The sequence below is a fragment of the Aphelocoma coerulescens genome, chromosome 28, assembly GCF_041296385.1.
Source record: "Aphelocoma coerulescens isolate FSJ_1873_10779 chromosome 28, UR_Acoe_1.0, whole genome shotgun sequence".
In the NCBI taxonomy this organism is placed as follows: Eukaryota; Metazoa; Chordata; class Aves; order Passeriformes; family Corvidae; genus Aphelocoma; species Aphelocoma coerulescens.
The window spans coordinates 1,940,517-1,954,588 of record NC_091041.1 but is presented as its reverse complement, the minus strand read 5'-3'; the positions used below and the strand labels follow the sequence as shown (position 1 = coordinate 1,954,588).

At 62.9% G+C, this 14,072-nt stretch overlaps 4 protein-coding genes across 5 annotated transcripts; all 4 read right to left on the bottom strand.

Annotated features, from left to right (window-relative positions):
- Nucleotides 1–238: 238 nt before the first annotated feature.
- Nucleotides 239–1,695, bottom strand: SMIM24 (small integral membrane protein 24). The gene is made up of 4 exons (XM_068997170.1): nucleotides 1,478–1,695; nucleotides 988–1,105; nucleotides 833–871; nucleotides 239–615 (listed from the first exon to the last, which is right to left on the bottom strand). The coding sequence occupies exons 1-4, from the start codon at nucleotides 1,692–1,694 to the stop codon at nucleotides 525–527; spliced, it is 465 nt and encodes a 154-aa protein (XP_068853271.1). The 5' UTR covers nucleotide 1,695; the 3' UTR covers nucleotides 239–524.
- A 1,299-nt stretch (nucleotides 1,696–2,994) lies between these two features.
- On the bottom strand, nucleotides 2,995–3,570 carry SMIM44 (small integral membrane protein 44). The gene is made up of 2 exons (XM_068997462.1): nucleotides 3,330–3,570; nucleotides 2,995–3,206 (listed from the first exon to the last, which is right to left on the bottom strand). Exons 1-2 carry the CDS (start codon nucleotides 3,568–3,570, stop codon nucleotides 2,995–2,997), a joined length of 453 nt encoding a protein of 150 aa, XP_068853563.1.
- Nucleotides 3,571–5,450: 1,880 nt separating this feature from the next.
- Nucleotides 5,451–8,986, bottom strand: DOHH (deoxyhypusine hydroxylase). Of its 2 annotated transcripts, XM_068997169.1 has the most exons (6): nucleotides 8,920–8,986; nucleotides 8,289–8,617; nucleotides 7,823–7,899; nucleotides 7,418–7,655; nucleotides 6,234–6,571; nucleotides 5,451–6,080 (listed from the first exon to the last, which is right to left on the bottom strand). In XM_068997169.1, the coding sequence occupies exons 2-5, from the start codon at nucleotides 8,560–8,562 to the stop codon at nucleotides 6,255–6,257; spliced, it is 906 nt and encodes a 301-aa protein (XP_068853270.1). In that variant the 5' UTR covers nucleotides 8,563–8,617; nucleotides 8,920–8,986; the 3' UTR covers nucleotides 5,451–6,080; nucleotides 6,234–6,254. The 2 variants fall into 2 exon arrangements, with proteins under 2 accessions (XP_068853270.1, XP_068853269.1); XM_068997168.1 differs by having other exon boundaries at nucleotides 5,451–6,571.
- Nucleotides 8,987–9,084: 98 nt separating this feature from the next.
- LOC138099637 (uncharacterized) lies at nucleotides 9,085–12,558 on the bottom strand. Its single transcript, XM_068997015.1, has 2 exons — nucleotides 12,328–12,558; nucleotides 9,085–11,120 (listed from the first exon to the last, which is right to left on the bottom strand). Exons 1-2 carry the CDS (start codon nucleotides 12,526–12,528, stop codon nucleotides 10,002–10,004), a joined length of 1,320 nt encoding a protein of 439 aa, XP_068853116.1. The 5' UTR covers nucleotides 12,529–12,558; the 3' UTR covers nucleotides 9,085–10,001.
- Between the last annotated feature and the right edge of the window lie 1,514 nt (nucleotides 12,559–14,072).

The following is a 14,072-nucleotide window of genomic DNA, read 5'->3' as shown; positions in this document are numbered from 1 at the left end:
GTCCCCTGTGTCCCCTCGGTGCCCACCCCTCGGTCCGGGGTTGTCGGGCAGCGATGTGGCTGGACACGGACACCGGCTCTCGCCCTGCCGAGGTCGCTGAGGTCTGGCAGCTTGGAACTTGCCATTGTCCCCTGCCCTAGTGGCACCCGGGGGTGCCGCACACCCTCCTCCCCAGCACGGTGACACCACACGCTTGACTCGGGGCAGGCTGGGGACCTTTACTAGGTACGTCTAGGGAGGGGGCTGTCCTCGTCCCCCCGCGGCCGGGACCCCCCGCGGGCCCAGGGTTGGGGGACACGGGGAAGCCCCGCTGCCGTCCCCAGCCGCCGCCCACCCCTCTCCGCTCCGGCGAGCGGGCGATCCGCGCCGGGTCTTGGTCATAGCCGGGGCGGCCGCAGGGCGGGAGGTGCCACGGTGGCCACGGCTGTCGCCGAAACCCGGCGCGGATTCCCGCCCCGCGGACGGGGTGAGGGTGCGGCGCCCGTCGGAGGTGCTGCGGAGCGGGCAGAGGGGGCCGGGGGGACTCAGAGGGACGTGGCCTTGCTCTGCTGCTTGTCGTCGCTCAGCTCATCCCAGTCCTCAGCCGCCGGGTTGACGTGGCCGGAGCGCCCCAGCCTGCGGAAGGGAGGGAACGTCGGTCAGCCGGGCACTGCACCGGCACCGCGGCCGTGCCAGGGGCACGCGGGCACCACGGCACGGCCGCCTCCGGCCATGCCAAGGGCATACAGCCACCATGGCACCTCCAGAACGTGGCAACTCTCGAGGGAGTCCGAGCCCCGGTGCTGGGGGGGGGGGGTCCCGGTGCCGCCCCGCAGCACCCGGGCTGTGGTACCTGTCAGTCGCCAGGGTCTCCGGGTAGTCGTTCTCCTCCCTGCGAGGGGAGAGAGAGGCTGAACGGTGCCCGGGGACAGCCCTGTCTCCAGCCCATGGCAACCTTACACGCAGTTTTCCCCCGGCCAGCACCCCCCGGCCCCCAACCAATCCAACCTGCGCCTCCTGAGATTCCAGAGCCGGTTAACGAGCAGCACCACGAAGATGATGAAGAGGAAGACGACGACGGCCGTGACGCCAATGAGCCACGGCTGCAGCACCTTGGGGCCCGTGTCTGCATGGGCAGGGGACAGGGAAGGGAAAAGGTGGGGATGGGGACAGTTTCAGGGGAGTTACATCCTTCAGGGGATGGGAACCCCCATGAGATGGGACATTGGCAGACACTCACTGTGCCCCCTTCCCACTGTCCCTTGGGTACCAAGGAAGCCACCCCCAACACAGCTCACCCGCCCCCAGCACAGTGGCGAGCACTGGGGCAGCGGATGGGTGTCTCCAGATCTTTCTGCTCTGCTCCCAAAAGTTACTGTTGGAGCACTGGGACAGACTGGTCCCACTGGAAAGGTCTCCCAGGAGCTGATCCAATGCCTTGGGAGGGCCTGGCCACCTCCCCAGGCACAGCAGTACAGAGCATCACAGGGGCACCTACCAGTCTGTCCCTGGGTGGTGGCAGTGAGGACGAACAGGACCAGGAGCGAGAGGGGCTGCAAAGGCCTCAGCATTTTTGAGTGGAGGGCTGGAGCACAGCTGGATTCTGCTCCTGAAAGTGAGCTCCTGTCCCCCGCTGCTGTCAAGCCCTGCTCTCCACACCCAGGGCAACGGGCACCTTTATTGGCTCCAAAAGGACAAGTGGCACCAAGCACCATGGCAACGTGTCTCCTGTCACCCGTGGGAGGTGGTACCACTCCCCTGGCTCAGGCACCGGCACCCCACAGCACCCAGTGGCCACCACCTTGGGGACCGCAGTGGCAAAGGACAGGCATGTCCCTGTGCCCAGGACCGGGGACCACCCCCGGGGTAGGTGGATGGACGGAGGGAGAGACAGACAGACAGGCAGGAGGGTGGAAGGACAGACAGGTGGGTGGTGGGGTGGGTGGATGGACAAACACGTGGGTGGGTGCACAGGTGGAAGGACAGATGGGTGATGGGGTGAAGTGCCCACCCTGCCTGGTTCCACCCAACCCTGCTGGCAGGGCTGGGGCAGATCCCATGGGGATGGGGCAGCACTGAGGGGTGGGCAATGCCAGGCCACCCCCAGCCCTCCCCTGGGCACAAGCCAGCTGGCCCCGACAATCCCAGCTGGGACCCCATGACATCCTCAGAGAGTGAGTGCCCACGTACTGCCAAGAGTGAAATACTGATGGGGTTATCAGGGAGACTGTGGCGGGGTGCCCACCCACCAGGGCGCAAGGAAAACTGAGGCACAAGGTGGCCAGCAGTCCCCCAGGGAGGGACAGTGGGCTTTGGCAGGGCCACCCTGCCTGTGGCAAGTCCTCAATGGGCGAAGAATGAGACTGGGGACACAGGGATCCAGCCCCAGCCTGGGTTTAGGACGGGGTGCAGGGCCATGCAACAGCCCCCATGCCCAGTGCCCTCACCCAGAGCCCAGGAGAGGCTTGTGAGTGCTTTGTCCCCCAAGAATGGTTTGGGGGTGCCACTGGGCATGGTCTGGCAGTGCCAAGGCACTGAGGAGGTGGTGGGGGCACAGCCAGCCTCAGTGTCCAGCTGTCCATCTCTCTGTCCCTACCCTGACTTGGCCCATCCAGAGGTGTATCCATGTTTCCCTGTGCATGTGTGCACCTGTGTCCACACCCCCTGCCCACCATTGTCTGTGCCCCCACACCATGGGTTTGCACCCCCCAAGCACCCACCTTTACACCCACATGCCCATGGCCAGGGGTGGCATGGCTGTGCTAAGGGGGGCTGTTACCCCAGGCAGAGGTTGGGATGTCTCAGCCCTGCCACCCCCAGTGCTGTGCTGGGCCAAGGGGTGAGCAGGGCTGGAACAGGTGGCTTTACTGGGGTGACAGCTCAAGAGAAGCCCTAAGAGCAGCACTAGGGCTGGGCAGGGAGGGGAAGGCTGTGTGCCAGTGCTGGGCAGCGCCTACGGCCAGGGCCACACCGTGACCCAATGGTCAAGCAGGGCTGCAGGGGTGTCCCCTGGCCCTAGAAGAACCTCTTGGGGGAGTCAGCAAAGGAGACGGAGCTGCGTGGCATGAGCAGCCCCAGCGGGATGTCCGAGCCAGAGAGGATGCCAGTGCCTTCGTCCTCTGCCTTCTGCTCCACCAGCACCTCGTCCTTCTCCAGCCACTCTGCCTCTGGCACGGTGCCCTCGGCCATCCCTGCCTTCTCCTCCGGCTTGGGCCCGAATGCCCAGTCTGCAGGGGCAGAGACGGAGCTGTCAGCAGCACCAGCCCTGCCACAGCACAGTCTCAGGTGAGCGGGATCCCCCCGGCCTCCTGCCCACCCCGAAGCCTGACCCTGCTGTGGGCAGCACTCACCGGCAAAGTCATGCACCAGGTCCTTGATGAGGTGCCCCACAATGGCATATGCCACCACCAGCACCAGCGCTGCTGCCATCATCAGGTACAGGACGTAGCGGGGCAGGCGGATGCTGTCCAGGGCGGGGGGCTTGTAGTCCACATACAGCACCCCGTCCTCCTCGGGGGGTGACTGCAGCAAGTGTCGTGGCCCCCATGCCCCCCCGGTGCCAGGGAGGGGGACACCCCCTGCCAGGGCCATGGCCAGCTATCTGTGCACCCCCACCCCGAGCCACCGAAGCCTCTGCCACGCAGGGGACTGCAGGGGAGGAAGTGGCATCAGGGTCCACGAGGCTCCTTGGTGCTGGCAGCTCACAGGGACAGTGGTGTCCCCATGGCTGGTGGCAGTGCCACTCACCCAGCGACAGAGCTGTGTTACTGAGAAGGAGCTTAGCGCCTGCTAATCCAGGCACAGCCCGGCTGCCTCAGCATGGGGGGTGACCAGTGGGCTCTGATGTGGGTCAGGGTCCCCAGATCCTGCCCCTCTGGCAGCACCACTGGTACCTCTGCCTCCCTGGGAGTGGGGAGTCACCTGCAGCTGGAGAACCCCCAAGGACAGGGATGGGGAGGGATGCTCAAGGTCTCTCCTCCCTCCCTGGGCTGGGTTAAATCCCTCAGCAGACCCCAGATCCCTGGAGCAGATGGTTGAGATCCCAGAGGACACAGCACCCTTGGAGCCAGAGGTGATGGGCAGAGGGGATGGGGATGCAGGCTCGGCCGGGAGGCTCCCACGGGGCCCCCTTTGCTGTACAGTGGAGCAGCCCATGGCAAGAGGCTGTCACCTTCCCAGAGCTTCACGATGGCTGCCACCCGTGCCACCCAGCGCCCAGGATCACCTCCCCCATGCTTCCCCCAAAAGCAATTCCTCCCACACCACGAGGGTGCAGGGTTTAGCCCAGACCAGCAGCAGCTTTGGAGAAACCCCAAACCCTTCCCAGCACAGGCTAAATTGGGAGGGGTGAAGGTGCTGGTGGGGTTCAGTGCCAAGTCAAGGCTCAAGGCTCAAGGCTCAGCCCTGCTCCCTTCCAGCACCTCCCAGCTCTGCTGCACCAAGTCACCCCTGCCCAGATCCCAGCCTCAGAAATGCACTTTGTTCCAATTTTGTCTTAAAAGGTGTTTGGGGGAGCAGAGAGAAATGCTGGCACAGAATTTGAGAAACAACCCTGTATGGTCTGGGTGAGTCACCCGTGGAAAGGTCGGAGAACAAGGGTTGGGGCAGCTGGGGTGATAAGTGGGGACAGACACCCTGCCAAACTCCAGGGTGCTGGAGTCCATGTGCCAAGAAGGGAACAGTGGAAGTGACAATGCAGCCTGGGGGAAATCACCCATCTCACTGTCCTGGGGATGGATACGGACACAGGAACACTCCAAAAGTGCCAGTGGGTCCTGCCCATCACCCAGGGGCTACAGAGGGTGAGGGAAGGGGGACAAGCAACCCACACCAGCTGCTGACTCCAAAGAGTGTGAAAACATCAGGTGTTTGTCCCCAGTGCTGGGGAACTGCAGTCTGGAGCCCCTCACCCTCCACATCACACACAGGTGACCCTACCCACAGCGCTCGGGCACACGTCACTGACTCCCAGTGTGTACAAGTGACCAAAACTGGTCACATCTTGACTAAAAGCCCTTTCCATGGGGTCCTGACCTGGGTCAGACTGGGCCATGGCCAGAGCTGCCCCTCCCTCAGCTGTGTCCCTGAGCACCAGAGCCCTGGGGATGCTGAGCTGGCCTCAGGGACTAAGAGGATTGAGCCTGGGACTGACTCACAGGGAGGCCTCAGACAAGGGGAAAAGCCAGGTATGCCCAGCAGGATGCCAGGCCCTGCAGGGCAGTGGGACCTACCAGGGCACCTCAGACAGTTCATCTTCCTCCCCAGGGCTGGGGGTTTCACCTCATGCCATCAGGGACACCACTCCCTGCTCCTCCCAATGTGGCTGGACTCGATTTTAAAGGTCCTTCCCAACCTCAGTGGTTCTATGATTTCATTTTGGCACCCCCAGGCTCCCACCAGGGCCTGACCCCGTGGCACTGGGTGCATTCCACACCTGGGCACAGGTAAATCACAGCTCAACTCACTCCACCTTCCCATGCCAGTGCTTTATTCCCTGCCAAACCCCAAACCCCAGTGTCCAGGCTGGGCTGGCCGGGGTTTTTGGGTGCCAGAAGCAGCCTCAGCCCTCCTGGCCCTGGTTAAACACAGGGGAAAGCCCAGGCAGGCTCTGCCTCACCCTGCCTGCCCTAATGGCAGCGCCCTTCCCCGCAGAAAAAAACCCAGCCATATCTTCCCAACTTTGCCATGAAACAACCCCCATCCTGGGGCAGAGGCTGCCACAGGCTCAGCTCCAGCCTGTCCCAACAGGAGAGGCCAAACCCACTGCGGGGGCGAGGAGGGCCCCGGCTCGGCACCAGCACCAAGAGCAATTTCGAAGCATCCTAACACCACAGCCCACAAGAGCGGGTGCCCAAAGCCCATCCTGGCCCCCAGCAAAGCTCAGGTGGGGAGAATGGAGCTGCCGACGTGGCAGCACCAACCCAGGGCAGGCCCAAGCCCCGCAGAGCTGCAGCAGGCTCTGACATGCCAAGCAGAGCCCACCTGGTCCAAGCCCCAAGCCAGGCTGCGGGCAGGCAGTGCTGATCCTGGCAGGGAAAAAGGGGCAGATCCAGGAAACAGTGGCTGGCGAGGAGTGGTGGAGAGGCAAGTAGCAGCTCAGCCTGGATTTGGAGGGAAAAGGTGGTTGTAATTGTGCCAGAGAGCATACCCAGTTCCTCCTCCAGCTCTGCGTGGCAAGGCACGGCTCCACGCCGACAGAGGTGGCCGTGAAAGCGCCATTGGCAGCAGGAGGGGGTGGGAGGCAGCACACCCACCTCCGTGCCCCCAGTGCAGGCTTAGGAGGAAGCCTGCAGCTTGCAGAGCCCGTCGGCGTACTGGAACTGGGCGCCGTTCTCATACTCGTACATGTCCAGGGCCACCTGGCAGCTCTCGCGCACCACGCGCTCCTCGTCGCCGGCGAAGGCACGCAGGGCCTGCAGGCAGGAGGGCCGGGCGATGGAGCCCAGCGCCTCAGCGCACTCGTGCCGCACCATGGGGCTCTCGGCGCGGCTGCGCAGCGCGGCCGTCAGCTGAGGGACGCACGCCTCGTCCTGCAGCTGCCCCAGCACGTAGCCGATCTCGTGGCGGAACAGCGCGCTGCCACAGCGCAGCCCTGCGGGAGGGGCAACGGTGAGCTGGGACGCCCCAAAATGCACCAGGATGCCCCAAAACGCACCAGGATGCCCCAAAACGCACCAGGATGCCCCAAAACGCACCAGGATGCCTGGATAGAGCCCCCCACCCGAAAGCTGGGGATGTAAAGGGTCACCGCCCCAGCCCTGTGTATACAAAGGGGTGTCCCACCCTGTTCTTCCCTGATCCCACCCTGATTCCTGATCCCAGCCCTGCCCCAGTGCCTCCCTTGATGGCAGCACCCACCCTCCAGCAGAGCTGCCGCCCCTCACCTGCCCCAGGTTCTGCCCCACCACACGATGCTCCAGGGGATGGCAGCATGGCCAGGGACTCCAGCCCTCCGGGACCAAGCAGCTGGAGCAGGAGCTAACAGATCCCATCTCATGGACCTCAACTGTCCCAGATGTCTGGAGAGCCTCACCCACTTCCCTCAGGCTGGGGGTGGGTCCAAACGGTTCCTGGGCTGTGGTCTGCCCCTTTCCCACTCCAGAGACATTCCCCTCTCCAGAGCTATTGCCAAACACCAACAGCCCCTGACTTTCCAGGCCAGGAGAGCAGGACCCCAACAATCCCAGGCCAGGTCTTACAATGGGTCAGACCAGCTGGTCCCAGACCACCATCACAAACAATGCCCTCCCTCAGGGAAGGGGATCTGGAGGGTGGCAAGGGGGCTCTGGAACACCAGAGACCACTCAGCACTCTGTAATGTGGCAGGTGACAGCAATCCTAGACACAAACATGTGAGAGCAGCTCTGGCAGTCCTGGATTTGGGAAGGGCTCATCCCAGATTAGCCTGGACAGACCCACAGCAACGACAGGCCCTCACCTTCTGCCAGTGCCAGCACAGCAGCCTGGCCCCCCACGTTCCGCAGGGCAAACATGGCCCGGTAGCGGTCAAACAGTTCCTGGGACTCATCCAGGAGGATCTCCCGGAGCTTGGCAACATCCGTCTCCTCAGCAGGGGGAGCAGGATCTACAGAGAGGTACGGGGTGGTGCTTGGCTTCTCCTTGTTGTTCTGCAGCCACTCCAGCCTCCTCACGGCCAGCTGACATGTCTCTGCCACCTGTGGGGACAGGGACACGGCCCTGGCTGCAGAACAGCACTGGACAGCGCCAGGAGAACCCCAGCACGAAGCAGGATGTCACTGTGATGTCCCCACCCACCTGCCCAGGCAGGACCTGCTCTGAGACCAGCTTCATCCCAGAGGAAATGACCCCTCAGGAACCTCACCTCGACCACAGGATCCTGGGAATAGCGTTTCAGGATATCCAGCACGTCAGGGTTCCCGATAGCACCCAGGGCTTCACCTGAAGGATGTATCAGGATGTTATCGGGGTGTCTGCATGAGAAGAACCCTGCTGTGTTCTCTGGCAATGCCTTGCCTTGTTCTAAAGCACAGACACAGGCCTAACTGACTGATCCCAAATGGGGCAAACGTGGACACAGGCCGGACTGACTGATTCCAAACAGGACAAACACAGCAGAAGCCTGGCCAGCAGGAACAGCAGGACCTGGCCAACCTGGCTGTCAGGTCTGGCCAGGGAAGGTGGTGAGATGTTACGTGACTCAGGGTTTGACACCCAAGCCAGATCAGGCCTCCATGAGCTGCTCTGTACAGTGGGGGAAGCACCCCCAAGCCCCACTTGCTAGCCAAGCCCTTCCCCTGCCCCCAGAGCCGCAGGAGCTGCCACCATACCTGCCTCGTGCCTGACCATGGGCTCCTGGGCCGTGTCCTCCAGCACGCGGATGAGCACCGGGATGGCTGCCTCGTCCTGCATCTGGCCCAGGCAAAAGGCCAGCTCGTGCTTCAGCAGCGCCGAGCCGTCCCCGAAGGCGCGGCTGATCCACTCCACGGCCGCGCGGCCGCCCAGGTTCCGCAGGGTGAAGAGGGCCCGGAACCGGGCGGGCAGGGGCTGCGCCGCGTCCAGCAGCGTGCGGCCAATGGCCTCCACCTCCTGCTCCGTCACCATGGCGCGGGCGGGTCTGGGCACTCTGGGGGCTCTGGGGGGCTCCTCGGTCACACTCCTGCGCCCGGGGAAGGAAATCAAGGTGAGCCCTCAGCCGCCAGCGGGCCCCGTGGCTCGGGGGGGCGGACAGGAAGGGCCGCGGCCCGGCCTGTGCTGGAGAACCGGACCCCGGGGCCGGCCCCACAGCGCGTGTCCGGACTCGGTTTCAACGGATACCCGGGAGAAACGTGGACCCCCTGCCGCGACCGCGCCAGACGGAGACGCCGGGCCAGCGGAGCCGGGGCCCAGTGGAGCTGCCCGGGTCGGGGGATACCGGGGGGGGGTTCGGGGAGGGCCCGGCGGTGCCGGCGCTGCACTCACCGCGCGCCGCCATCTTGCTGCTGCGCCACGTGACCGCCCGGCGGCGGCGCCTGCGCAATACGCACGGGCGGAGCCGCCCACGAGGGGGCGCTGCCTCCCGTCCACCTGAGGGCGCTGCTGTTCCCGCCCGCAGCTCGCCATGGCCGGGCCGGGGCAGGGTCGGCTCCAGCCGCGCCCAGTCAGGGATCGGAGGGACCGGCGGGAAGAGCCGGGCAGGGGCACAAGGACCCAGGAACTGAGCCACAGACCCCTCCGGAGAGGGGCTGGGGGTGCCAGGCATGACAAACCCCTCCAGAGAGGGGCTGGGGTATTCCAAGGAGAGCAGAATTCCTCCGGAGAGCGGCTGGGGATGCCAGGCATGACAAACCCCTCCAGAGAGGGGCTGGGGTATTCCAAGGAGAGCAGAACTCCTCCGGAGAGCGGCTGGGGATGCCAGGCAGGGCAAACCCCACCTTGAGAGGAACCTGGGGTGTGAGACTGGGCAAAATCCCTCAGGAGAGGAGGCAGGGGTGCCAGGCTGGGCAAACCTCTCTGGAGAAGGGCCAGGTATGCCAGGCTGAGCAAAATCCCTCTGGACAGGGGCTGGGGGGTGCCAGGCTGGGCAAATCTCCAGGGCAGCACATCCCCGAGTTTGTGGATGCAGTTTAATTCCAGGCTGGTGTCAGCCCTTGCAAGTCACTGCTCCACCTCTTCCTTCCCCTTTCTTCCCGTGTATGTTTACACAGCAAGTTGCAAACCTTCAAAGGAGTTTTGCCTTATTTCAAGGCTCCTACTGATTTTGGCCTAATGTAAAGGCCTTGGGACAGAGGAAAGGGAGATCCCAGCAGCCTCCCCCTCCCAGCCCTAATCCCCACTGTACTCCCACAGCACACAACACACCACCAAACCAGTTAGATCCTGGGAGAGAGAATGGGCACAAAATACATTCCACTGCCTGAAACCTCCACAGCAAACTCAGCCCGAGCGTGACACGGCCGCCCCTCCCAGCCCTGGGCCCGCCTGGTACAGCTTTGCCAGAGTCCACAGTGAGTCTGCAAGCAGGGATGCACAGGGATGTGCAGGGTGGTTGCTCCCCGGGCCTGTCAGCCCTCCCCGCAGCTCTCAAAGTACTGGCACATCAGCTCACGCACTTGCTCAGCACGGCTGTCCTCCATGGCAGCCGGCGCGGGCTGGCAGGGCTTGGGCAGCTCAGTGGGCTCAGTGCCCTCCAGCCACTCCTCGTTGAAGGGGTTGTCGTGGGCCTCGCAGATGTTGTGCAGGATGCAGCAGGCAAGGACGAGGGTGGGCAGCAGCTCCAGGCTGCAGTCATCGCACTTAAGGAGGATCTGCCAGCGTGCCTTGAGGCGCAGGAAGGCATTCTCGATCACGCTGTGGGCCCGCTTCAGGCGGTAGTTGAACTGCAGCTGGCGCTGGGTGAGGTTCTCATCCTCCTGGTAGGGCTTGAGGATCCAGTCTTGCAGTGGGTACGTGGCATCACCCAGCAGCACGTACTTCTGTGCCTTCCCCATGAAGTGCTTGGGAGGGTTGGGGCACAGCCGGCCCTCCTTGGCCAGCACCCACAGGCTGGAGCTCTCCAGGACCGCGCTGTTCTCCATGCTGCCTGGAAAGGCGGTGGAGACGTCCCAGAACTGCCCCAGCCCGTCCACGGTGGCCTGCGTGAGGATGGAGTGCCAGCCCTGGCCATTGCAGTAGTCGGCGGTGAGGCGCAGGGGTGGGTGGATGGGGATGTGCAGGCTGTCCAGCGCCCCGATGCAGTGCGGGAAGCCCCAGCGCGTGCAGAAGATGCGCACCATGTTCTCCAGCTCCTTCTCGTCGGGCAGCCGGAGGTAAAGCGGCTTCAGCAGCAAGACCACAGCGTAGCTCACCTCCCGGACACAGCTCTGCACCGTGGAGGGCCCCACACCGAAGAGCGGGCTCAGAGTCTGGTACTCCACATTGGTGGCCAAGTGCCACAGGGCCACAGCCACCCTCTTCTCCAGGGGCAGGGTGGGGTGGAAGTGGGCACTGTGCGGAGCCAGCCCAGGCCGCAGCTGGTTGCAGATGTAGAAGAAAGTCTCCTTGGACATACGAAACTTCTCCAGCCAGTCCTGGGGCCCAAACTCCTTCAGGACCACCCGCTCCCACCAGTCCGTGCTCCTGAGGCTGGGCCAGGCACGGGGGTAGAAGCAGCAGCTGGTTCTCCTCCGGTGAGCGATGAGGAGCTGCAGTGCAGGGGGGAGACAAGAGCGGTGTGAGACAGCGCTTCCCTGCACTTCACCTGGACCCCCCTCTGAAGATTACCCAGCTCAAGAGATCTGCTCAAGGCAGGAGGATGCCCAGTGCCAGGGGTCCCAACTGGTCTAACACCGGTCAAATCTTCCTGTTCCTGAGAAACCTCACTGCAAACCCACCAGGCAGTAGGTGTGACTCCAGACAAGATGGCCAGGTGTTGCAGACAGAGTTTTCTGGAAAAGCCCCTTTTTGGGGTGGCCACTCCCTCTGGGAGTTTGTCTTTTAATGAGCATTACTGGATTTCCTGCTGCCAAGGGAACTGTGGGCTAAGTCCCGATTTGGAACAGGGAGAGAGCATCCCTCGAAGGTGGGAATCAGGATTTGGAAGGGGAAGCTCCTGGCCTCTCCACAGGAATTGTTTTTCTGTTATTAAATTTAAAAATGCAACTTTAAATTAAAAAGAGGCTTTTGTCACTTTCTTCAGCCACCGCCCAGGCCAGCAGGTTCCCTGTGTTCCACCCCAGCTTGTCCTTGCTGCCATGTATCCCTTGTATCCGCAGGCCTTTCATATCCCCACTGCATCCCCCACCTTTGATATCACCCTCTCCTTCACATCCCCATGTCCTCTGCATCCGCCATCCTTTGTGTCCAGGATCACATCCCGTGTCCTTCAAGCCCCATCCTTTGTGTCCCTTTGTGTCCCACAGAACCCCCACGTTCCCCATCCTTTGTGATCTCTGTGTCCATGTGTCCTTCCAGTCCCACATCCCATGTCTTGGGTCTCACATGTCCCCCACCCTTTATGTCCCCCTTGTGACTTCCCCGTGCTTCCCATCCTTCCCACCACTGTACTTTGCATCCTGAACCCCCCCACTGTCCATTTTTTGTGTTCCTGTGACCTGTGTACCCCGTGCCCCAAACCCCTCCTGTCCCTGTGTTCCGTGTCTCACGTCCCCCATCCTGTGTCCCGGTGATTGTATCCCCGTATCCCCCCATCCTCCATGGCGCCGTGACCTCCGCGCGTCTCCCGTATCCCCCATCCTTTGTGTCCCCGTGACTTCAGCGAATCCCCCGTAACCCCCCCCCCCATCCTTTGTGTCCCCGCGATCTCCACGTGTCCCCCGCGATCCCGTCCCCGCGTGCCGTGTCCCCACGTCCCGTCCAGGTCCCCCCCCATCGCGGCCCCGCCCCGGTCACCGTCATGAGCCGCTTCTGCCGCTGGCTGTAGTAGTGCCGGAGCCAGGCGCGCCGCTGCGGCCCGTCCCAGCCCCCGGCGCCGCTCCCGCTCCCGCTCCCGGCGCCGCTCCCGTTCCCGCTGCCGTTCCCGGCCATGGCCCCGGCGCGCCGCCGCCGCCGCCGCGCCAGCGCGCACAGGAGCACCAGCAGCCGCTCCCGCATTTTCAAATCGGGAGCCGGGGCCGCCCTGGAAGTGATCGGTGGCGGGGTCACGGTGGCACCGGGGGGCGGGACGGGGCGGCACCGCTCCGCACGGCACGGCACGGCACGGCTCTGCACGGCGCGGTACAGATATCCCCATCCCTGCCGCACTGCACCGTCCAAACATCCCCATCCACCCCGCTCTGCACCGCACCGTCCTCCCCATCACCACCCCCACAGCACCACCATCCCCATCCCTGCCTCTCCGCACCGTCCTGCACAGCTCTGCCATCTCCATCCCCACCACCAACTCTCATCAAACCACACCGTCCATCATCCCCATCCTCACCACCACCCCCACCACACCACTATCCCCACCTCCATCCCCATCCCAACCCACTCCCTTCTTGCCTCCAGGCTGGGCTGGAAAAGGGTCACCGGGCTCAGCTGCAGCAAGGACTGGAACTCCAGAAACAATAAAGAAAACCGCAACAACAAAACCCCAAATCTGCCTCGGATTTGCAGGAAGGCTTGAAAAGGCTGGAAAAGACTGGACAAAGCTCATCGGGCTCGGCTTGGGCAAGGACGGGCACCTGAGTGACAAAAGGCCCAACCGCAGAGAGGCAGTGCCAGTGCCCTGCTGGTGCCCTGTGAAAGGACTGGGGTGAATGTGTCTTTACAAACAGATGGTGTGAATCTGCTTGTAAATAGGGCCAGGGACTTGTGGATAACGAAGTAACAGGAGAAAACAGCAGTTTCAGAAAGTGTTGCTAATTCACGTGGATTGCTGCTCAGGCAAGGTCATGCTAAATTCCTGAACTTGGAGAAGAAGTACAAAGATTTAACAGAGCTATGGACATCGTATGTTAGACAAAGAGGGGATGCATATTAGAGGGGGACATACAGTAGGCGATTCAGGGAGTTTGTACCTTCCAAGTACCTCAGTCAGTGGAGAAAGGGACAGGGAGATGTGGCCATGAAAATTAGGATAAAAAGGAGGCTGCGTCCCCCAACAATTTGAGATCCCCTGGGAAATGCTCCATGGCCTCTCCCTTTGTTCATGAATAAAGTTACAGGACTCCTCTCTCTTTCTGGACACAAATCTCTGGCGTTGTGAATTTTTCCGCACGCCTGGGAGAGATGCCAGGGCCGGGATAGTGCCCCAAAAGCAGTGCCTGCTCTCCCAAAGCCTGTTGGGTTTCCAGATGTGCCATGGAGAGGCATATCCCATAGGTCTCCTGCGGCAACAGAGAGTGCAGGGATGCCTGCAGGGAAGTTGCTGGGTTCCTCGTGGCCTGAGCCCAGGATCTGTTGGAGGGAATCATCTTGAGTTCTGGAGGCACTCTGGGCACCACAAGATCAGAAGGATCCAAAGCTGTTGGAGAGTGTCCAAAGGAGGGACACGGAGCTGGGGAAGGGTCTGAGGAGCGGCTGAGGGCACTTGGCTCGTTCAGCTGGAGCAGAGGAGACTGAGGGGAGGCTCCTGGGGGCTGCAGCTCCTCCCGAGGGGAGGCGGAGGGGCAGGGGCTGAGCTCTGCTCTGGGACAGGGACAGGAGCCCAGGGA

What these genes read in the sequence shown, in the direction of transcription:
- LOC138099637 (XM_068997015.1), bottom strand. Translation starts at nt 12,528, where the DNA reads ATGCGGGAGCGGCTGCTGGTGCTCCTGTGCGCGCTGGCGCGGCGGCGG. An exon ending in GGCAGAAGCGGCTCATGACG is followed by an intron (nt 11,121 to 12,327) that starts GTGACCGGGGCG and finishes CCTGCACTGCAG; the next exon opens with CTCCTCATCGCTCACCGGAG.
- SMIM44 (XM_068997462.1), bottom strand. Translation starts at nt 3,570, where the DNA reads ATGGCCCTGGCAGGGGGTGTCCCCCTCCCTGGCACCGGGGGGGCATGG. An exon ending in CCTGGTGCATGACTTTGCCG is followed by an intron (nt 3,207 to 3,329) that starts GTGAGTGCTGCC and finishes CTGCCCCTGCAG; the next exon opens with ACTGGGCATTCGGGCCCAAG.
- DOHH (XM_068997168.1), bottom strand. Translation starts at nt 8,562, where the DNA reads ATGGTGACGGAGCAGGAGGTGGAGGCCATTGGCCGCACGCTGCTGGAC. An exon ending in CATGGTCAGGCACGAGGCAG is followed by an intron (nt 7,900 to 8,288) that starts GTATGGTGGCAG and finishes TACATCCTTCAG; the next exon opens with GTGAAGCCCTGGGTGCTATC. An exon ending in CCCAGGATCCTGTGGTCGAG is followed by an intron (nt 7,656 to 7,822) that starts GTGAGGTTCCTG and finishes CTGTCCCCACAG; the next exon opens with GTGGCAGAGACATGTCAGCT.
- SMIM24 (XM_068997170.1), bottom strand. Translation starts at nt 1,694, where the DNA reads ATGGTGCTTGGTGCCACTTGTCCTTTTGGAGCCAATAAAGGTGCCCGT. An exon ending in TGGAATCTCAGGAGGCGCAG is followed by an intron (nt 872 to 987) that starts GTTGGATTGGTT and finishes CTCCCCTCGCAG; the next exon opens with GGAGGAGAACGACTACCCGG. An exon ending in GAGACCCTGGCGACTGACAG is followed by an intron (nt 616 to 832) that starts GTACCACAGCCC and finishes TCCCTTCCGCAG; the next exon opens with GCTGGGGCGCTCCGGCCACG.